At 35.6% G+C, this 23,220-nt stretch overlaps 1 protein-coding gene across 1 annotated transcript in view; it reads right to left on the bottom strand.

Annotated features, from left to right (window-relative positions):
• Window positions 1-16,387: 16,387 nt before the first annotated feature.
• The window catches only part of RPS6KA6 (ribosomal protein S6 kinase A6), a 147,582-nt gene continuing 140,749 nt past the window's right edge, over window positions 16,388-23,220 (bottom strand). The window contains 2 exon segments of the mRNA XM_033233510.1: window positions 16,388-21,204; window positions 21,768-21,908. Of these exon segments, the coding sequence (XP_033089401.1) occupies window positions 21,079-21,204; window positions 21,768-21,908 (267 nt within the window). The 3' untranslated portion in view covers window positions 16,388-21,078.

The raw sequence follows: 23,220 nt of genomic DNA, 5'->3' as shown, positions 1-23,220 counted from the left end.
TTGTACATTTGGTAGAAAGCAGCTGTCAATGTGTCTGGTCCTGGACATTTTTTTCTTGGGAGGTTTTTTTTTTTTTTTAATTACTGATTCAATTTTACTACTCATTATTGGTCTGTTCATTATTTATATTTCTGGTTCAATCTTGGGAGGTCGTATGCTTCCAGGAATCTATCCTTTCACTCTAGTTTTTCTAGTTTATGAACGTATAGTTTTGCGTAGTAGCCTCTGATGATCTTTAGTATTTCTGTGTTGTCAACTCTAATGTCACCTTATCATTTCTGATTCTGCTTATTTGAATATTCTCTTTTTTAGGTAATCTAGTTAGCAGTCTATTTTTTTAAAATTTTTTTCACAGAACCAACTTTTCATTTTATTGACCGTTTTTTGTCTTAATTTCATTTAGTTGCACTATAGTCTTTGTTATTTGTTTTCTTCTGCTAGATGGGGTGTAGTTTGTTCTTTTTCTATTTTCTTGAGTTGCAACATTAGGTTGTTAATTTGAGTCATTTCTATCTTTTAAATGCACACATTTATTGTTATATTCTTTCCTCTTAGCACTGCTTTGTTTGTATCCCAGAGGTTTTGGCATGTTGTATTCTTATTTGTATTCCTTTCTAAAAAAAATTATATCTGCCTTAATTTTATTTTTGACTCAATGATTATTCATGAGAAGGCTGTTTAATTTTCATGTGTTTGTATATTTTTGAGAGTTCCTCTTGGAATTATAGTTATATCTATAAAATCTAGTTATATTCCATTATGGTCCAAGAGGATTCACAATATCATTTCAATTTTTAAAATAAAATTTATTGAGACACATTGTGGCTAGGCCCATGTCTTCTAGAGTCCAATTAAAGTCTGGCATTTCTTTGCTGATATTCTGCCTTAATCGTCTGTCTATTGCTGTCAGTGTGGTCAGTGTGGTTTGAAGTCTCCCACTATTTTTGTATTAATATCAATCCATTTTCTGAGGTCTAGTAGAATTTTTTTTAATGAATCTGGGTGCTCTGGCTTTTTAGTAGCTTGCTATATAGTCTTGTTATATAAGAAGAATTGAATCAATCTCTTTACATAATGACCTGTGTCTTAGTTCATTTTACATTGCTGTAAAAGAATACCAGTGGTTGGAAATTTATAAAGGAGTATCCTGAATTTTTGATTGTTTTTTATTTAAGCTATCTATTTTGTTGAATAATTTTTTCCTTTATTTCTTGTATCTTTTTTTGGATTTCCTTGCATTGGGCTTCACCTTTCTCTGGTCCCTCCCTTATTAGCTTAATAACTAACCTCCTGAATACTTTTTCAGGTGAGTCAGGGTTTTCTTCTTGGTTTGGATCCATTGTTGGTGAACTAGTGTGATTTTTGGTGAGTGTTGTTGCGCCTTGTTTTGTCATATTACCAGGGATGCTTTTCTGGTTCCTTCCCATTTGGGTAGGCTATGTCAAAAGGAAAGTATAGGGCTGAAGGCTGCTGTTCAGGGTTTTTTTTTTTTTTTTTTTTTTTTTTTTGTCACGCAGGGTGTTCCCTTGATGTAGTACTTGCCCCCTTTTCCTGTGGTTGTGGCTTTCTGTGAGCTGAACTGCAGTGATTGTTGTCTCTCTTCTGGATCTAGCCACCCAGTGAGTCTACCCAGCTCCTGGCTGGTGCTGGGCGTTTCTACACAAAGTCCTGTAATGTGAACCATGTGTGGGTCTCAGTCACAGATACCAGTGCCTGTTCTGGTGGAGGTGGCAGAGGGTGCAATGGACTCCATGAGGGTTTTTAGCTTTGGTGGTTTGATGCTCTATTTTTGTGTTGGTTGACTTCCTGCCAGGAGGTGGCACTTTCCAGAAAGCATCAGCTGTAGTAGTGTGGAGAGGGACTGGCAGTGGGTGGGCCCTGAATATCCCAAGATTATATGTCCTTTGTCTTCCACTACCAGGGTGGGTAGGGAAGGACCATCAGGTGGCGGTGGGGCTATGATGTGTGTCTGAGCTCAGACTCTTTGGGCAGGTCTTGCTGCAGCTGCTGTTGGGGATGGGGTGAGATTCCCCATCACTGTAGTTGTGTACCTAGGAAGATTATGGCTGCCTCTGCTGAGTCATGCAGGTTGTCAGGGAAGTGGGGAAAGCCAGCAGTCACAGGCCTCGCCCAGCTCCCACACAAACTGAAGGGCTGGTCTTACTAATACCATGTCACCCAAAACGGCCCTGAGTGTGTTTCCAGGCGGAGGGTGGGCTTGAAAACTCGCTGGAGGCTTTCTTCCCCCAGTTGGGAAGGAGAAGGACTTCAGTTCTTACGCGGCCGAATTCGCACCCTTTCCCAATGTCTGGCCAGGAGGCTTCTCACCCCGCCCAAACCATTACAAAGTTCAGCTACGGAAGTCCTTCTTACTGGTGGGGTTTTACCGCCTGCTCCTCTGGCCTCCCTCCTGATGGATCCCTGTGGTGCCAGGCAGGAATGGGCTGCCTGGATTCAGTGAGCTCCCAGGGCCTCACTGCTGCCTCCTCCACTCCTGTATTTCGCTTGGCTGGGCTCTCTAACTTGACTCAGCTCCAGGTAATGTCGAAAACTTCTCCTCCAAACAGACCTTCAGCTTCTCTAGTGGGGGTGTGTGTTTGAAAAACGGGGGTCTCCCATTCCCACTTCCACAGTTGGGGCACTCGCAGTATTTGAGATCTCTCCTGGGTTCTGCAGGAGCAGTCTGCTGCCTTCAGAGGGTCTGTGGGTACTCTCAGGATTACTGATTTGCTCTTGCAGTCGATCTGGAGCTAAAATTCACAGTGCAAGCCTTTGCAATGCTGCTCTATCTGGAGCTGCAATCTAGTCCTGCCTCCTGTCTGCCATTATCTGCAGAAGCTCCAGGAATACATTTCAATGTGACATTTGGAGGGGACAAATATCCAAATGATAAAAACAATTTTTTTTTTTTTTTTTTTTTTTTACTGTTGTTGATTGAAAGTCTGTTTTATCCAATATAAGCATAGCTACTTCTTGCTTTTTGTTTCCATTTGTGTGGAATATATTTTTGACCTTTTAAATTTGTGTCTGCAGTGTCTTTACCAGTTAACAGGTTTTTTTTAATAAGCAGTATATACTCTGATTCTGTTTTTTTTTTTTTTTGTTCGTTTGTTTGTTTTAATCCATTTCATCAACCTATGTTTTTAAGTGGAGCATTTAACCCACTTATGTTCAAAGTGAATATTGAAATGTGAGGTTTTGTTCCTGTCTTAATGTTAATTTTTACCTTGTTCCTTTGTAGTCTCAATTGTGTAATTGTTTTATAATATGTTAGTTTTAAACTTTTGTATGTTTTGATGATTGTGGGTAGTGATCTTTCACTACCATGTTTAGAAGTCCCTTGAGCATTTCTTGTAAGACTGGTCTAGTTGTAATGAACTCCTTTAGTGTTTGCTTAACTGGAAAAGCTTTTATTTCTCTTTTATTTATAAAGCTTAGTTTAGGTGAATACAATATTCTTGGCTGGAAGTTTTTCTTTTAGAATGCTGGAGGTAGAAACCCAGTCTCTTCTGTTTTTCTTTTAGGTTTTTGCTGAGAAGTCCACTGTCAGTCTGATAAGACTTCCTTCATTGGTGATAGACACTTCTCTCTTGCTGCTTTTGGATTTTTTTCCCTTCACATTGATTTGGGGTATTATGAAGACAATATACCTTGATGAGGTTCTTCTTGCAATGTATCTTCCAGGAGTTCAGGTGTTCTTTGAGCTTCTTGCATCTGGAATTCTAAAACTCTAGCAAGACGAGGGAAATTTTTTGAATTATTTCCTTAAATAGGTTTTTTATACTTTTTATTTTTTTTTCTTCCTCTAGAATACCTGTAAATCGTATTTTGGATACTTTACATAATCCTGTATTTCACAAAGGCTTTGTTCATTTTTTAAAAATTGTTTCTCTTTATTTTTATCTGTCTGGGTTAATTCAAAACATCTGTCATCCAGCTTCGAAATTCCTTCATCTGTTTAGTCTAACATATTGTTAAAGCTTTAAAATATGTTTTATAATTTCTTCAAAAATTTTTTATTTCTATAAATTCTGTTTTCATTTAAAAATATTTATGTCTTCTTTCATATTATGAATTGTTTTTCTGATTTATTTGTGTTGGTTTTTAACTTCCCTTGGATCTCATTGAGTTTCCTTCCAATCGATATTTTGAATTCTTTATCTCTATTTTGGAATTCTCATTTTGATTAGATCTATTGCTAGAGCGGTGGTGATGCTTTGTGGGGATCATAACACTATGTTTTTTTCATACTACCAGAGTTCTTACACTGGTTCCTTCTCACTGTAAAAACTGTCTCTTCTTATTTTTGAATTTACTTTCATTTGGATGGGACTATTTTTCCCTCAAATATGTGACTGTAATATTTGTTGTGCATGGTCATTTGGCTTCACTTCTATGTTGCTTTCAGGTGGCCAAGGCTCTGCATGAGTTCCTTCACTATAGATAGGTGTTGTCGAGTGGCTTTCTCAAATGCTTCTTGTACTAGTGATTTACTGGGCATATGAGCAGGCTCGCTGACTTCTGAAGTACCAGGATTGTGGAGGTCTCAGAAAGCTTATCTCTTTCCTCAATATTGTGTGCTTGTGTTAGCAGGTTTTGTATTGGGTTATGCAGTTTAATTTGTAGGCCAGTAGGTGGCATTTATGGCAAAAGCCACCTGCAGCTGAAACAGATGGGTATGTGTTTGATCTTTGTTTACTGGGAGGTGCCCTGTTGTTTCAGGTGATGGGTGCTGGGCGGGTCTGTGGAATGCTCAGGTGCCCTGAGTTCTTGTCCCCTCCCACCTCAGTGTGGGCTTGAGAGATAAAGATAGACAGAGCTGGACTACCATGCTTGCCCACAAATACCCCCAATGACAAGCAGCATAGGTCCCAACTCTGATGCGGGTGGCAGTGGAAGTTCCTTTTGAAATGTACCAAGGTCTCCACACAGTGGGAGGGTGTGCACCAGCTTAACATCCAGGGAAGCAGGGATAAGATCTGTTTTTCTATCCTACCTCTGTCCCAGGAATCATGACTCTTAATTCAGTTAGACACCATAGTCTATCTTCAGGCCACAATGCAGCTAGTAGTCACAGAAAATGATTGTATCACAGTTCTTCATGGAAATGGTTCCAGGGAGAATCCTCTTTCCTAAGCCTAATGCAAATATCTTTGTGGGTCACCTTTTCTCCAGTGCAAGAACACTGCTGCTTTGTGTAGAGACAGAAAGAGGCTGTACCTTTTGGCACATGTGGGTTGGTGCTATATGTGATGGTGTTGTCTGTTTGGGTCAGTCTGACCTCAGATGTTTGGGGGAGTAATCAGGTGCCAGTGGTGATAAAGTGGTCTAGGCAATCCCTCAATCTCCAGGCGCTTAGAGAGGCCCCCTCAATAGTATGTTCTGTCCTAGTGGGACTAGATCAGGGACTGGACCAGAAGACTTTTCTTCACGTGCTGATTGTAATAGGGACATGTGGACTGGTTGTCAGGATACCAGTAGAATGCTCAGGCAGGAGAAGAGTACCTGCACTGCAGGCTCACCACCAGGGAAGGCAGACCCCTTTCACTAGGAGATGTACAGGCAGGCAGCTGTGCGGGGGCATGACTTGCTCACACCTCTGTCTGGCCACAGTGGTTACAGTATCTGTCCCTGGTTGGTATAAAGGTGCCTGATCTCCCCACTCCCCTCCCAGCCCACTGGTGGCAGGAGTGGCAGTGTCAGCAGCAGCCCCAGGGCAGAACACAGGCAGATGGGACTGTCAGGGTGGTGCTGGGCAACAGCTGTTCAGGGCTCAAGAGCTATAAGACTCTATGTGAATTCAAACAATTACTATAGGCAGCTTCCCATGTTTATCTGGAGGCCCGTGAGAGTCAAAAAGCTCTCCTGTAATCATGAATGATAAAACTCCCTGGCAAAAGTGTGGAGCATTGAGGGTTCCACATTCACCCCTTCTCAATGTGAGGGAACCTCGCCTGACTCCATATCAATCCCAGCTCAGCAGTTTGCCTGGTTTCACTCTCCTTTGCTTTCTATAATTCTCATTGCTTTCCCTGGTGAATTCCAGTGTTCTCCCTTAGATAATCAATTCTCAGTGTGAATATTTACTCACTATATTGATTCCTCTCCATGCAAGAGGTGCCCACTAGCTGCATCTAGTCATCTATCTTGAATCAAAACACTATTGTGATTTTAATTTGCATTTTCCTAATGGCTAATGATGTTGATTCCTCTTTTTCACGCCTTTATCTGCCATCTGTATATCTTCTTCAACTGAAATGTTTCTTCATGTCATTTGCCCATTCTTTTATTAGATTATTTTGGTTAAGTTTTTTAGAGATTTTTAAAAAAACATTCTACTTATTAGACCTTTGTGAAATATGAAGTTTGCAAAATATTAGTTCCCAAAATATAGCTTGTCATTTCATCCTATGATCAGGGTCTTTTGTAGACTAGTTTTATTTTTTATTTTGATGAAGTTCAATTTATGTATATTTTTTTCTCTTAAGGACAATGCTTTTGGTGAAAAGACTAAGAAAACTTTACTTAGTCTTAGATTCTAAAAATTCTCTATTTTTTTCAAAAAGTTTTATATTTGTATATTTATTTGAATCTACTATGTATTTTGATTTAATTTTGTATAATGTGTGAGATGTAGGTTGAGGTTCTTTTTATTTCTTTTCTCTTCTTTATTTCTTATTTTTACTTTTTTTTTTTTTTTTTTTTTTGCCTATACATGTCTAGTTGTTCTGGCTCCATTTGTTGAAAAGTCTATCATGCCCCCATTTAATTGTTTTTACACGTTTGTCAAAATCAGTTGAACATATACGTGTGGCTCTATTTCCAGATTCTCTATTCTATTCCATTGATCTGAGTGTCTATCCCTCCACCAATACCAACAGTCTTTGGTACTGTAGCTACATAAGTCTTGAAATCAGGTGAGTGGGTCCTTCTTTCTTTATTCTTTCTTTTCAAATTGTTCTTGCTATTCTAGTTCCTTTGATTTTCCACATAAATATTAAAATAATTTCATCTATACTGTGAAGATTTTGCTGGAATTTTGATAGGCATGTCATTAGACCTGTAAATAAACTTGGGATGAACTAAAGTCTTTATTATTTTAGTTTTTAAATCCATAAGCACCATATTTCTCTTAATTTATTTGACCATTTTATTTCTTATATTGTTCTTTTGTAGTTTTCAGCATACACACTTGTATATGTTGTTAGATTTCCAACTCAGTATTTCAACTTTTCAGAGATTATAAGTGGTATTATACTTTTAATTTTGATGTGCATGTTTATTGGTAGTATATAGAAATGCAATGGATTTTTATATGTTGATATTGTATCTGCCATAGTGCTACTCATTTACTATTTTGAAGAGGAGTACTTTTTTTTGCAGACTCCTTAGGATTTTCCATGAAAACAATAATGTCATCATCAAATTGACAGTTTTATGTTCTTTTTCTTGTTTTAGTTCACTGATTAAAACTTCCTTCATTATGTTGAATAACAACAGTGAGAGTGAACACATAAAAATCCTTGTCTTAATCCCAATCTTAGGGAGTAGGTTATAGTTTTTGTAGATACTCTTTATCAGATTAAGAAATTTCTCCTCTATTACTATTTTTCTGATAATTTTATTCATAAAATGTATTAAATTTTGTCAAATTTTTCTTTGCATCAATTTATATTATCATGTGATTTTTCTTCTTTTGCTTGTTAAAACAGTTAATTACATTGATTGATTTTTGAACATTGAACCAATCTGGCACCCACAAAATAATCCTCACTTGGTCATGGTGTATAATTATTTGTATACATGGCCAAATTTTGTTAATATTTTGGTAAGGAATTTTCTTCAATCTTCATGTAGTTTTGGTATTTTGGATTTATTTTCAACTATACATTTTATAGTTTTCTCTTTTTATGTATTACCTTTGTCTGCTTTTGGTAACAAAGTAATTCTACCTTCATAAAAGGAACTGAGTAGTGTGATTTAAATTATGTGGTTAATTCACTGAATAGTTACAAAACCGTTGAGATTATCTATTACATATTGAGTGGTTGTGGTAGTTTGTGTTCTTCAAGGACTTCATCCATTTCATCAAAATTGTCAAGTTTATGTTTGTGGAGTTGTTTTTAGTAGTCCTTATTATTCTGATGCCTGCAGGGTATGTATTTATATTCCCTCTATCACTGTTAATGATGATAATTTGTGTTTTCATTCTTTTCTCTTTGATAGCCTTGCTAGAGGTGAATCAATTTTACTCATCATTTCAAAAAAATATACTATTCATTTCACTGATTTTATCTATGGTTTCCCTGATCCAATTTTACTGACTTGTACTCTTATTTTTATTATTTTTCTGTCTGCTTGGTTTTATCTTATTATGCTCTTCTTTCTAAAGGTTATTTGGGTGGAAGCTTAAAGATTTGAGACTTTCTCTATTTTAAGGTATGCATTCAATGCTATTCATTCCTCTCTAAATATGTTTTATTTGTGTCCCACAAATTTTATGTCATATTTTAAAAAATTAAGTTTACCGAATTTTTGTATTACATTTGAGACTTTTGTTGGGCCCATAAACTGCTTAGAATGTGCTGTTTTCTTTGCAAGTATTTGTATATTTTTTCTGTTATATTGCTCTTGTTGAACTCTAGTTTGATTTCATTGTGGTCAGAGAATACTCTCTGTATGATTTAATTCTTTAAAATGTGTTGAAGTTTGTTTCATAGCTCAATATATAATCTATTTATGTTCTGTGAACACTTGAAAAGAATGCTGTATAAATGTAGATTAGATCATGTTGGTTGATGGTGTTTGTGAGTTCTTTTATAATGCTGCAAATTTTGTTTTTAGTTGTTTTCTTAATTATCGAGAGATATATGTTGAAATATCCAACTAAAACTGTACTATAATTATAAATTTTTCTATTTCACGGTTAAATTCTATTAATTTTTGCTCCATATATTTTTTATCTCTGTTACTAGGTGCATACACATTTGGATTGCTATGTCTTCTTGGTGGATTTCTTAATTGTGGTGTAATGTCCATTCTATTTCTTTGCTCTGGAGTCTATTTTACCTCATATTAATATAGCCGTTCCTACTTTCATTACTTTATACATAATATATCTTTTTTTTATATATATACTTTAAGTTCTAGGGTACCCCATGGAATATTATGCAGCCATAAAAAAGGATGAGTTTGCGTCCTTTGTAGGGACATGGATGCAGCTGGAAACCATCATTCTTAATATATCTTTTTTCTATCATTTTACTTTCAATCAGTCAACATTATTCCCATTTGGAATGGCTGTATTTACCCAATACCGGTACTCTCATTGCATCCAGGAAGTAACTAACTTGCTTTTGATTTTACAGGCTCATAGGTGGAAGGGACTTGCCTTGTCTCAGGTGAGACTTTGGATTGTGGACTTTTGAGTTAAAGCTGAAATGAGTTAAGACTTTGTGGGACTATTGGGAACTTGTGATTGGTTTTGAAATGTGAGGACATGAGATTTGGGGGGAACCAGAGGTGGAATGATATGGTGTGGCTATGTCCCCACCTAAATCTCATCTTGAATTGTAACTCCCACAATTCCCATGTTCCATGAGAGGAACCCAGTTGGAGGTAATTGAATCATGGGGGCGGTTCTTTCCTATGCTATTCTCCAGATAGTGAGTAAGCCTCATGAGATCTGATGGTTTTAAAAATGGGAGTTTCCACATGATATAAATGATGAATTGATGGGTGCTGACGAGCTGATGATGGGTGCAGCACACCAACATGGCATAAGTATACATATGTAAAAAACCTGCACGTTATGCACATGTACCCTAGAACTTAAAGTATAATTTAAAAAAAAAAAAAAAAAATGGGAGTTTCCCTGCACAAGCTTCTCTCTTTGCCTGCTGCCATTCATGTAAGATATGACTTGTTTCTCCTTGCCTTCTGCCACCCCAGCCACATGGAACTGTAAGTCCATTAAGCTTTTTCTTTTGTAAATTGCCTAGTCGAGTGTGCCTTTATCAGCAGCATGAAAATGGACTAATACAATGACTTAACAAACTATCTTGGTTGGGTTACTAATTCATGGTGTTTGTCAAATAAAAATAAGAAAAGTAAGGTGGAACTTTTAAAGCTGCTATATTATCAGAGAATTCTCAAACTTGGTAAGTAACATGTACTTATTCAATCCATAAACCAGTAGATTTCAGATTTGAGCATGCATCAAAATTACCTTGTTAAACTACGGATCCCTAGGTACCAGAGTTTCTGATTCAGTAGATCTGAAGTAGGCTCAAGAATCGGCATTTCTAACAAGTTCCCAGATGATACTGGTGCTGTTTGTCCAGGGGCCACACTTCGAGAACCACTGACCTAAGTCAATCTCTAGTTCCTAGAGGCACCGAGAGAAAGCACGCTGCTAATGAGAGCAGCTTTATTAAGATAATCCAAATGCCTATCTCAGATGTGCCCATGGAGGAAAATGAACATACTCCAAGGAAGCAAAACCAGAGGCTCACAGGTCAGGTGATTGAGGGTCTCATTCTTATTGCTAGGGCAATACATCCTATTCCAGTCCAGAAGTGTATCATGTTTTATGGACTGAGGACCACGGAGTGTTATTTCCCATTGTCTCATAATCCAAATGATAAATTTTATTGCAATAATTTTGTTCTGTCTCCACCACTGCATGTTGAGGTAGTTAAAATTTTGCTCCTTTTTTTATGAGGCATAGACAAGTTGATTCTAAAGTTCATATAGAAAAATAAACACAGAAGAATGGCTAAGAAAACACTGAAAAGGAAGGTCTTGAGGCAGGAGAGAACTAGCCCCATCAGATATTTAAGCACTCTACCAGAAAGCCTCCATAAGTCAAACAGAATAGCATTGGAACATTGTACAGATAAATCAATGTGATAGAATAATAAGTTCAAGGGAAAAAAAGCCAGCTACATATAAAAATGTAGGGTATGAGAAGGGTAGTATTTCTCAAATCACTTTGGAAAAGTTAGTGTTTTTACAACTGGTGCTGGAAAAACTAGATAGCCATTTGGAAAAAGATACAATTAGATACAGTCCTAACACCACACAAGAATAAAACTGAAACAGATGATAGAGCTAAATGTAAAGTATAAAACTATACAAATGGTGGAAGAAAGCATATTATTCTATAACTTACATATTGAGAAAAGCTTTCTAACTATAAGTAAAAATCCGGATAGAATAAAATAAAAATATAGTTTTGATTACATAAAACAAGTTTGAAAAATTTGCATGTAAAAGTACCGTAAGTAAAAAAAATGACAAATCTGTGAGAACAAATTTGCAACATATATCAGAGATAAATGGTTAACAGCCCTAATTTACAGAAAAGACTTTTCAAAGTTGAGGAAAAGAGACCAAAATCTTTTTTTTTTTTTATTTATACTTTAAGTTCTGGGTTACATGTGCAGAACGTGAAGTTTTGTTACATAGGTATACATGTGCCACGGTGGTTCACTGCGCTCCCTGTGTCCACGTGTTCTCACTGTTCAACTCCCACTCAGGAGTGAGAACATGCGGTGTTTGGTTTTCTGACCCTGTGATAGTTTGCTGAGAATGATGGTTTCCAGCTTCATCAACGTCCCTGCAAAGGACACGAACTCATCCCCTCTCATGGCTGCATAGTATTCCATGGTGAACATGAACCATATCCTCTTATTCCATTCTACCATTGATGGACATTTGGGCTGGCTCCAGCTCCTTGCTACTGTGAACAGTGCCACATCTTATAGACACAAAAATATGAAAACATACTCAACCTCACTCATAATAAGAAAAATACAAACTAAAACTACAATGAAGTGCCATTTCTTACTCTGCAAGTTGGTAAAAATATCAAAGTCTGTCTATGCACTCTGTCAGTGAGGCTAGGGAAAATCAGGTGCTCTCATATACTGCTGGGAAAGATATAAAATGGCATAATACTTATGGAGGGGATTTTGGCAATAGCTAACAAAATTACACATGTACTTATTCTCCAATAGAGCAATCTCAATTTCAGAAATTTCTCAAAATGATACATCAGCAGTATGAAAATGTATACACATAAGGTTATTTATTGCAGCATTATTTGTAATTGTGAAATATTGGAAATTACCTGTCAAAGCACAGGAGTTTAGTTGGATAAACTATAGCATATATACACAATGAAGTACTATGCAGCTTTAAAAATGTATAAGGAAGCATACATATACATTTGCTTATCTTTGGATTAACACATAAAGCATGAACCCCAAAACAATGAAGTTGGTTACCTACAAGGAGTATGGGAAAATGGGGTGGGGAAGACAAAGAAGAAAGTGACAGTTCTCTGAGTATACCTTTCTGTATGGTTTTTACTTTTGAAAATATGTTAATATCTTCTACATATTCAAAAAAAACCAAATCAGTAAGAATAGAAAAATGGGGCTAAAACTGAAATTAAATGTAAACAAATAAACCCAACTAAATTTCAAATGGAAAACAATGATACTGAAGAGAAACTACAACAAAACTTATCTATAAGTCAGCCATCATCTCTCCCTGAGGGAACTATAAATCACCTAGTTCTTTGTTCTGAAGTTACATTACAGAGATGGATAATAATTCAGGTATTCTTTTCGGGTAATGGTGGTATATGCATTATACGTAGGCATAGGCATTTAAAAAATGGCACATATGGGAAGGATACTGAGTAGCCAAAAGGAGAATCGGAAATTTAGTTTGCTATCCACCACCTATTCGCCCTTATTCTGGTTACAATGCATTACTTTCCTTCAGAGGGATCACCCCTTTTCCCCCTTTCAGTTCAATTATTTCTTACGGAGTTGACTCAACCCCGAGGAGCTACACATGAGAGAGGAGGTAAAGTTTTGACCTGCTATTTCCATCTTGCTATTGTAATGCCTGAGAATGGGCCAGCCAAACTGAAAACAGATCTGAGAGATGGAGAAGAAAATGTCCCCATGACTTTGACTAAGATATGAATCCGCCAGTAATCCCTTATGCTTTTTAAACCAGTTTAGCTATGGAACTAGTACTTGCAACCAAAAAATGTCCTAATGGATTTGTTGCAAAATCATGGTTAAAGACATTATCCAGTTCCATGCCCCTTGTATAAGGTTCTTCTTTTTTAAATGCTTTAAAAATCTTAGTATCAGCAAAAAGTATCTGTTGAAGAATTAGCATTCTTCCTCTCACATAATTATGTAACCTGCTAAATTTCTCTTCTTGCCTTTCCTGTCAGGAAGCTCAGAGTTAAATTAATGTTCAAGTAAATTCCTTATTATCCCTGGCTCTTTGCATACTTTTTGTTTTTCCTTTAATTTTCATGATTTCATGTTTCACTTTAGCATCCTTATTGTATATAAGGCTGTTACCATAAACAACCTTGAATCTCTTTTAGAAAGAGAATAAAATCAGTGTCTGGCACAGAAACAGAATACACATTTGTTCAGTAAAAAAAAAAAAAAAAAAAAAAAAAAAAAAAGTGAAAAATACTATTAGCGAAGTATTTCTGTCAGAAATGGAACAATCAGAGATGTCACATATGGTGGTGTACTTTACAATACTTTCTTAAAAAAAAAAAAAAAGTGTAGCTCACCGTACCTACATTCGGAAAATATACCATATGTATCTGAGAGTCTTAAAGCAAAAGGAAAGAAAAAGGCAAAACCTGGGTTCTAACCTATGCTTAGGCATGGAGGTGGGCCAGAGGGATGAGGAAATAACAGACCTACAAATAGGTTGCTTTGTGCTTGGGTAGAGTAGGTTCTAGTTCTGGAAGAAGCCAATAGTAAAAGAATGTAAACTCCATCTTCAGAAATATGTCCCCAGCAGTTTCAATCTGTTTGTTCAAGAGGACACGTGGGGAATCATGGGAGAAGCAAATTGTGGTCTGATACTTCTATCTTTCACTTTGAGGTACTTGAGGGTACCTCAAAGTTAACCATCCTAGCTAACACGGTGAAAACCCGTCTCCACTAAAAAATATAAATAAATAAATAAATAAATAAATAAATAAATAAATAAATTAGCCGGGCATGGTGGCAGGCGCCTGTAGTCTCAGCTACTCGGGAGGCTGAAGCAGGATGGTGTGAACCCGGGAGGCAGAGCTTGCAGTGAGCCAAGATCGCGCCACTGCACTCCAGTCTGGGCGGGAGACGGAGATTCCGTCTCAAAAAAAAAAAAAAAAAAAAAAAAAAAACCCTGTATCATGTTTAGTTTGGTAAGCCTAAATTATTTAAAGGTCTCATTGACCAAAAAATTGCATTACCTATTTTGGTAGCTAATGCTTAAAATAAAACTGCAGAATGTAGTAATACTTTTGTAAGAATAAGTTTCTTAAACTATTAGGTATAAATGGTGATCAGATATTTTATTAAGGGGTTGTGAGATGGAAGACATAGCAAAAGCAGAAAAGAGATTAAAAAGAGGTGGCCAGTAGGAAAGCAATTTTTGCACACTTACCAAAGTTGGCCTAGTGTCAGTCCTGTTTACCTTAAGAAGTTCATTGAGAGAAGCAGAAGTAGTACATGGCACTCTCAATCACCAGGCTCCAAATGCATTTTTGACGCGCATATGAAATAAAATTTCTGTGTATAAGTACAGCTGTTATAAATTAACATGGCATACACATGTGACTTTTTTCATACATTTCTGTTACTCTACTTGATTCTGAGCTTTAAACATTTTTGCCAATCTTTAGACTAATTTTTTTTTTTTTTTTTTTTTTTTGCTGTAGAAAAGGTTGTCACCTTATCTAACTTGCAAACAAATGTATTTTCCTGACAAGTCCTAAAACTACTATAAGCTTTAATGTTCATTTTATTGAATTTCCTTGCCTTATGAGAATATTAGAAGAGTAAGTGGGAAAAATACTAGAGTTTAGGATATATCAGGGTATATGCATAAAAAACCAATATCCTGAAACACCTGTTACATCTGGCCCCTGAAGAAGGTGTATCATTTCCAATAAATTCTGCAATTAGCTGTATGTGTTTAATAAAAGGAGACACAAAATTTTATATCCAAAAATGATCAAGCAAGGTCAATGGTAAAAATGTTAGAAAGTTGCAGCCTTTTTATTGAGTACCCAGAAAATGCCAGTAATTTAACACATCTTGATAATTGTTGCTCACAGAGTTTTGACAATAACAAAAATAAATATAATTTCTATGCCTTCTTTGGCATGTTGTAAATTCAGAATGATAGCCATTTCTTTAGCAGCATTGTGAGAAAAAAAAAAAAAAAAAACATTGTAAAATGCACTACTGGATTTGGTCTTACATGATAAAAAATGTAGTATAATAAATGAAAACTTTAATGTCAAAAAACCCAATGGTTTAAAGAAAACATTAATAAAATAAATGGAACATAAAATTCATAATATAGTCAGAAAAACAAAATAGTTTTTGAACATTGGGGATTGTTTAACTGCAGCTTTTAAGTTTTAAGTACATGTAAATCAAATTTACACACTTTTATTTAATGCCATTTCAGTCTTCAGAAATGCAATGAAATAGTGTGTGTATATATATATAGTGTATATATATATATACTATATATCGTATATATATATATACTATATTTAATATCAGAAATAAGTTTAGGAATTCAAAAGTGCTTGGGACGTGTTGGCAAACTAATTTTTTAAAAATGTGGCTACAGCAAACTGTGGTCGCTTCATAAAGCCTATGTGACTCTCCACTACCAACAGTACTTCCTGTTTGTTTGTTTTTTTTTTTTAATCAAACAGAAAAATCACCTTCTCCCTTTTTTGTACTATGGAATTTAATGCAAGATAAATTCTAACTTACAAACCATGCTGGCATTTGGATATTTAAGGTTTCGAAACACGTGTAACTTTTTAAATCGCTGTTTCTTTTCTTTCTTTTTTTTTTTTTTGAGATGGAGTTTCACTCTTGTTGCCCAGGCTGAAGTGAAATTGGTGCAATCTTGGCTCACCGCAACCTCTGCCTCCTGGGTTCAAATGATTCTCCTGTCTCAGCCTCCCGAGTAGCTGGGATTACAGGCATGCACCACCTCGCCCGGCTAATTTTGTATTTTTGGTAGAGACGGGGTTTCTACATGTTGGTCAGGCTAGTCTCAAATTCCTGACCTCAGGGTGATCCACCACCTCAGCCTCCCAAGGTGCTGGGATTACAGGCATGAGTCACTGTGACCGGCCGGCTGTTTCTTGATAGACTGCTTTCCTGCTGCTAAAAATAATTTTATAATACTAAAAAACAAACCTACATATTTGTTATAAATGGTAGCAACTTCAGAGAGAATGAATTTGGAAAGATAAAGAAAATGTGACCTGAGCAATATTAGTTCATAGGAAAGATAAAAGTAAATAACCTAATCGGTAACATTTTGACAATTTTTAAAAACAAATGCAGTTAGTACATTCTCTATAATTGTCCACCTTAAATTAGATGCTTAATATCTTTTGAAGAATAAGTTAGTTCCCATAACTAGACAGTTGGAATTACAGCAAAACAGTCATCCACAGAAGCTCTATTGTCCAGCGTTTAGAAATGTGAATACAAAGCAAACCCTAACTTGGCAATTACATATATATATATTTATAAGCATTTAGCTAAATTTTATTTAGTGAATAATTGAAACATACATAATTTGCCAATATAATGTAAGCTTGGATTTCCATATTCTAAAAGTACTTTTATGTTTTTCTAAATATTTCAAAGAAACATGTCTATAATTTAATATCTTCAAGTATAGTTCCTTTTTCTTTTATGTATTAGCAATCAAACTGAATTTTAGGTGATCAAGCATAACATTTTATTCAAAGTATATGATGGAATTCACTATTCTGTAAGACTAAAACCAGGAACAGTGCATCCATTAGTATATGTTGTGAATAATCACTATCAATGCCACTATATTCCCACATAAAGAGGCAAATAGTCCACTATTGATTATTCTGCTAATTTCGACAATCATTGATCTTGAGGTACACGCCAAAAATGCCCGAATAAGCTTTGAAATGTAAAACAAAAATGTTTTGAAGAAATTTAATTGCAGTTGGCCAATATATATTTAATATGGTTTGCATTTTTATTTTGAAATAGTATTGTGACTTAAAGGATTTCTAGGTCCTAAAATCTAGAAAAGGGATCTAGAAAAATTTGGACTCCATGATTAATTTGGACTCAATCTTTCTGTGCCTTTTTTTTTTCTTTATAACAGGAATGGGATGGCGGTTGGGGGGAATAAAACTCCTTACGCTATATAGGTCATGTACTGTGAGAAACAATAACACAAAACTATGGGTTTAAAAACAACATATGCAGAAATAACCGCCAATCTCTGTCTACCTCCACATCACTTATCATAGAAGTTCATTAATTGTGATTAAAAAGCTTAAAAGATTTTAAGAGAAAAGGTAGATTGAGAAGTAGAAAGGAAGTAGGAAGGAAATTGTGCAAAAAAAAGAAACAGTTCATTAGATACTCTGACCCTGGGACACACTGTTCCTTTCCCCAAAAATATCTTCCCTGATAAGAACTGAATTTAAAATTATTCTCACCTTGTTAGATTGCCTGAAGATCCAGCAACTAGAAACTTGATTAATGCACAACTTCCTTAAAAATGCCAATAAACTATTAGCTACTGACAGAAAAAATGTAAATTAATTTAATAGGATAGTTTTCCTTTCAACTTTTTAGCTGGAAATATCTGTTCTGAGAGAACGGATATCCTGATTTGGGGAAGAGGAAGAGGAAGGAACAAGGAGTAACAATCACAATCACACAGAATCCTTCTGGGGATAGGGTAAACTTTGTTGATGGAGTATTGCTGTGAGGTGCTCAAGAAGGATAGATAGCATGAAGGGGCTGGAAAGCCAGCAGAAAGAGAATGTACAGAATACCACAAATATGCTTTGCCTACTTTAAAGCCTAAGTTTTCTCGTGGGCCTTCGGGTCAATATAAATGGTTGTTTTCCTTCTTCATATATAAAAGACTTCTATCTAGAAAATACTAGTCAATCTGTATGCAAGTTTCTCTGGGCACTACTATTTTAACATGTTGTTCCAATGGGCAGACATTATAAATACCAAGCATCTGTTCTTAAGGTTGTGGGTTGCCTAAACATATGGAATCCCTTTGAGCCAAACAGAGGTGCTATCAAAATTGCTTTATTGTGTTGAATTACCAATGACAATAAATTACAAAAAACAATGTTTAGACATTGCTGAGTCTAACAAAATAGGCTGAAGTTTGATCTTTGTGAAAGTACTTGAAACCATTGTTCTTTTTTCCCACAAAAATCCCCATCACCAGCACTGCATTCTAATTTTCTTGAAAATTGTTTCCTGAGTTTATTCATGGTAGTATGTGCTTAAGGACAACAGGTTGTTAGTCTATTTGAGCAAACCTGATGTTTTCTCTAAGAAAAACAATTCAATATCCTCCCCCTTCAAGAACAATAAAACCCCAAACTGTGCTATCATTAAATACTACCAAAAACCATTAACTAGAAAAACACAATGCAAAATAATTATTCAAGAACCCATTAGAAACCACAGTATTCTAAAGTCTTATAGAAAAGATGTGTTTTTACTAGTTAAGCATTGATAGAAGGCCCATCAAAAAAATGTTCAATCCAAATCTGCATTTTTGGCTATAGAGTTCTAGCCAAACTGGACAGGAATTAGGCATCTTACCTGGGCTCCTTCTACAAAATTGCAGTATATTTTGAAGCTTTCCCATATAATAAGTTTCCCCCTACTACTGTTGTTAAGCTAGCATATTTGAGTTCTTCAGTAGAAAATCCTCAACCAATTATCGGGTACATCCAGTAGCACACCTGTGTCTTTTATACACTGTCGATCCTCACTGGGTGATCAGAAATCATGCTGTTCATTGTTTAATTCTTATAGTGTTCCTTTTATGATAGGACTGTATGACATGACCTTTCTGAGCAAGCTAATTTAAAATTAATCAAGACTATCTACTTTTTAAAGCCATTGATTATAGAAAACCTGGAAGTTATTTTGTAATCATTTTCATTTTCCAATTTCACTTCCCCTAATTTTATTACTTAAAATGCATCAATGGAAATAGTAGCTCTGTCCTGAAAACTTCAACACCAAATTCACACCTCTGAGGTTGACATATCAATTCTGATAGGAAGAAGGTATAACAGCACAAGATAATGAGAGAAGGAAAATAAGTCAGAATCTATACATACAAACTGTTACATGCAAGTACATATAGTAATAAAGCAAATGAGAAAAAAAAAGCCAAATGGAACATAAAAAGCCATAAGACATGATACCTACTTCTAAGTAATTATTTTTCATGTGGCATAAATTGTTCTTTAACCTCTTTCAATTATTTCCAAAAGATACCTCAAAATAAGAATACATACTTTTATATATCACACCCAGGAAAGAGATCTTTGTGCATGGGGTATAGATTATTTACATTACAAAGAGAATATGTATAGTTTCTTTTATTAAATACCAAAGTTACAAGTTTCCTAGTCTAAATGTATAATTCAGCACTCAGTAATCAACTTTCTCTCTGAATGAAGCAAAGTAAAATACATAGCAAATAGTACACCTAACACACACAAGTAGTTCACTTATATTCACTAAAGAAAACTGTGATATCCTCCAGTTTACATTCATGAATTCTTTCTGTCAGCAGCAGCAGCAGCAGCAGCAGCAGCAGCAGCAGCAGCAGCAGCAGCAGCAGCAGCAGTAGTAGTAGTAGTAGTAGTAGTTGCTGCTGCTGTTGTTGTAGTAATGGTATTTTCTTCAACAGCGTGAAATTATTCTTTAGCATTACATCATTTAGAGAAAAGAATACATACTACACAGTGGTTCTTAATTATACATTAAATAAGACCAATTTGGCCAGCTTTTTTTTATAAATATGATTTTGAAATGTGCTCAAATTTTATGTAGACCATTAATATTATTCATATTTAAAATGTTAGTTTATCTTCATGAAGTAAAATGATTAAGTAGCATTGTCTAAAGTTTACTGTAATACAATATACTATATCATGTGTGCTATATGCACAAGTCCACTACAGTAAGATGTCAAACTGTATTATCATAGGATTCAAGGTAGAATAATATGCTACACTGTACTTCAAAGCACATCGAAGTCAGAAAAACAACAGTGTAGTTCATTTTAAAGGGGATAGATGATGATTAAATCCAATTGGTTAAGTTGAAAGTCGGTTTATATAACACCAGGATAGTGTCAACACCACATACTTCATTTTCAAAGGCTTAACTATGACCTATTTATAAGATTACACCAACAGTATAAAGCCTTTGGAAAAAAAAAAAGCTTCACTTGTACTAAATTTCCATGTGATGTAAAATTTACAGAAGCCTTATAAAAACCTTTATTTCTAAATGAGGCCACTTATGGATAATATACAGATCTGCCTGCACACATTATCTGAGATGTAATTCTTCTATAAAAACTTTGGCACCAACTATATCAAGAATTCATATATTAGCACAAATGTATTTTGCTCTGGCACCAAACCACTATGTTTACATTTTAGTACAGTGAGTCAAACAAATGGAGTCCTTTGGTTTTACAGAATAACTAGCTTTTATAATATGTTTTTATTGTTTTTCTTTTTTTAAAAAAGTCTATCCTTCAGGATCTGATGTTAAAAAATACTAACATTGCTTGTCATTATACTACTATATATATATACTGATTGTTGGTAATGACTCCCCAAACCATAATTGTATGAAAAAGAAAAAATATTAAAGTAACTTTATTGAAAGGAATTTTAGAAGCTAGTGTGCAGAGAAGTTGTGAGGACCTGGTGGACACCAATTATATGCTTAAATAAACACTTGAACACTACTGCAAACACACAGTATGAATATTGTGGACCTGTGCATGGTTTTTTAAATCTCACTTCCCCTAAAAATGGGGATTTAATATTACTTAATATTCAAGTAATTAAGCAGAAAACGATGCCTTTGATAAGATTAGGAAAAAAGCCACACATTTAATTTCATCTTCATCCAGTTTTGCCTAGGAACACCACAAATCTTACAGGCCAGTTGATGTTCGCTTTTTCATGCTCCGTCGCTGGGCTAAGCTTGAAGCAGCTACAGGCTCTAGGACTGGTTGAAAGGTCTTGTGAGTCAGGGCAGAGTATGTTGCAACCATTGCTCCCTAAAGTAATGAGAACATGTCACAAACTAAGTACAAATTCTGGAGTTAAAAAAAAACATTCACATGATATTATGAGACATATATCTAGAACAAAATGTCTTTTCCTAGGAAAATAATTGAATATATTAGATCTGTGCACTGATGAATCAATATTACTTGTATGTTTTTCATTTCAATAACTATGCATTTTACAAAAAATTGTTAAAACACTAATATTTAAAACCTTGGTTCAATGTATATGGATATAGGAATGGTTTCATGAACAGTTATAAATTAAGAACTAACAGCAATCTTTTGTTTCAATATGAAACTTGCATTTAGCCCAATCCTAATTCCAGCATCTCTCAAAAGCAAGGCGGGTACAATCAAGAAATTTTTATTGTTTCATCAGAAAGGCAGTGGTAAAGTAAGCTAAGAAAAGCACATGGTTGTTAATATAAAAATCTATCTTTAAAAAATAAAGATATTTTAAGGAATTATTTAAGTGTCATTAGCAAGTGGCACACAATGGGTTTATTACGTATCTGATATTTTGAAGGCACATAAAAGTATGTTTGTTTTACCTTAACAACATGTGACACATCATTTCTCTTTGGCTGATCATTTGGCAACTGGTCTCTGTGAATTATCCATGAGTGCTTTAATATTTGTTCAGTAGTATACCGCTGACGTGGGTCCATATGAAGCATATGGGAAAGCAAATCCTAAATTAAAATTTAAAAAAGTGTGTGTGTATATGTGTGTGTGTATATATATATATATATACACACATACACACATACATATATAATTTTACATTTACTGAAAATGTGACAGCATTGATAGCCTTGCAATCTATTTATTTTACCTACATTTATGAAAGTAAAATCTATACTCTACACAGTTAACTCTCAAGAGAATCTTGAGAGAGATTTTTCAATATATATTAAATCCCTATACGACACTTTTAAATCGGAAGATGCCAAATCTGTGGAATTAGATGTGTGATTAATGAGGGATGATGAAAATGTAAAATGGCAGAAGTCATCCTGGAATATGCTAAATGTTCAGCAGGAGACAGGAGCTACTGAACTTTGCTGTTAAGCTGTGCCCCAAGGTGTAACGGTACGTGTACACAGACAAAACATACAAGGGAGGGCCCCATGTAGTTAATTCATTCAATAAATGGTGGCTTACTATATAACATATTAAGAAAGCAAACCATAAATCCAATGTTAGCAACTGGCTTCTATCATAGTAGTGCTCAGAGTATTGTAAGTTTTTCATCAGAGTAAGTGTGAGTTTGCTTATGTTATCTCTGTTGTAATAAAAAAAGTTGTAAATTTAATACAACCATACAGGAAAAGTTTTCAGTATATTAAGAGATGTAATAAACTGTCTCTCCAAAGTATGTTTTAGAGAAATGAGAAGTAAACTCCTTAAGAAGCATTTTTGGAGAATCTGGCAAGATGGCCAAGTAACAGCTCTGGTCTGCAGCTCCCAGCGAGACCAACGCAGAAGGTAGGTGATTTTTCCATTTACAACTGAGGTACCCAGTTCATCTCATTGGGACTGGTTAGTCAGTGGGTCCAATCCACAGAGGGTGAGCAGAAATAGGGTGGGGCATCGCCCCACAGGAGAAATGCAAGGAGCCAGGGGACCTCTCTCCCTCAGCCAAGCGAAGCCTTGAAGGACTGTGCTACCCAGCCCAGATACTACGCTTTTCCCACGGTTTTTGCAATCCACAAATCAGGAGATTCCCTGGTGTGCCTACACTACCAGGGCCCTGGGTTTCAAGGAGAATACGGGGCAACTGTTTGGGCAAACACTGAGCTAGCTGCATTTTTTTTTTTTCATACCCCAGTGGTGCCTGGAATACCAGCGAGACAGAAACATTCACTCCTCTGGAAATGGGGCCGAAGCCAGGGAGCCAAGTGGTCTCGCTCAGTGGGTCTCACTCCCACGGATCCCAGCAAGCTAAGAACCACTGGCTTGAAATTCTTACTGCCAGCATAGCAGTCTGAAGACAAACTGGGA

The sequence above is a fragment of the Trachypithecus francoisi genome, unplaced genomic scaffold (genome assembly GCF_009764315.1).
Source record: "Trachypithecus francoisi isolate TF-2019V2 unplaced genomic scaffold, Tfra_2.0 Contig01451, whole genome shotgun sequence".
Lineage (NCBI taxonomy): Eukaryota > Metazoa > Chordata > Mammalia > Primates > Cercopithecidae > Trachypithecus > Trachypithecus francoisi.
This window is presented reverse-complemented; position numbering and strand designations above follow the sequence as displayed.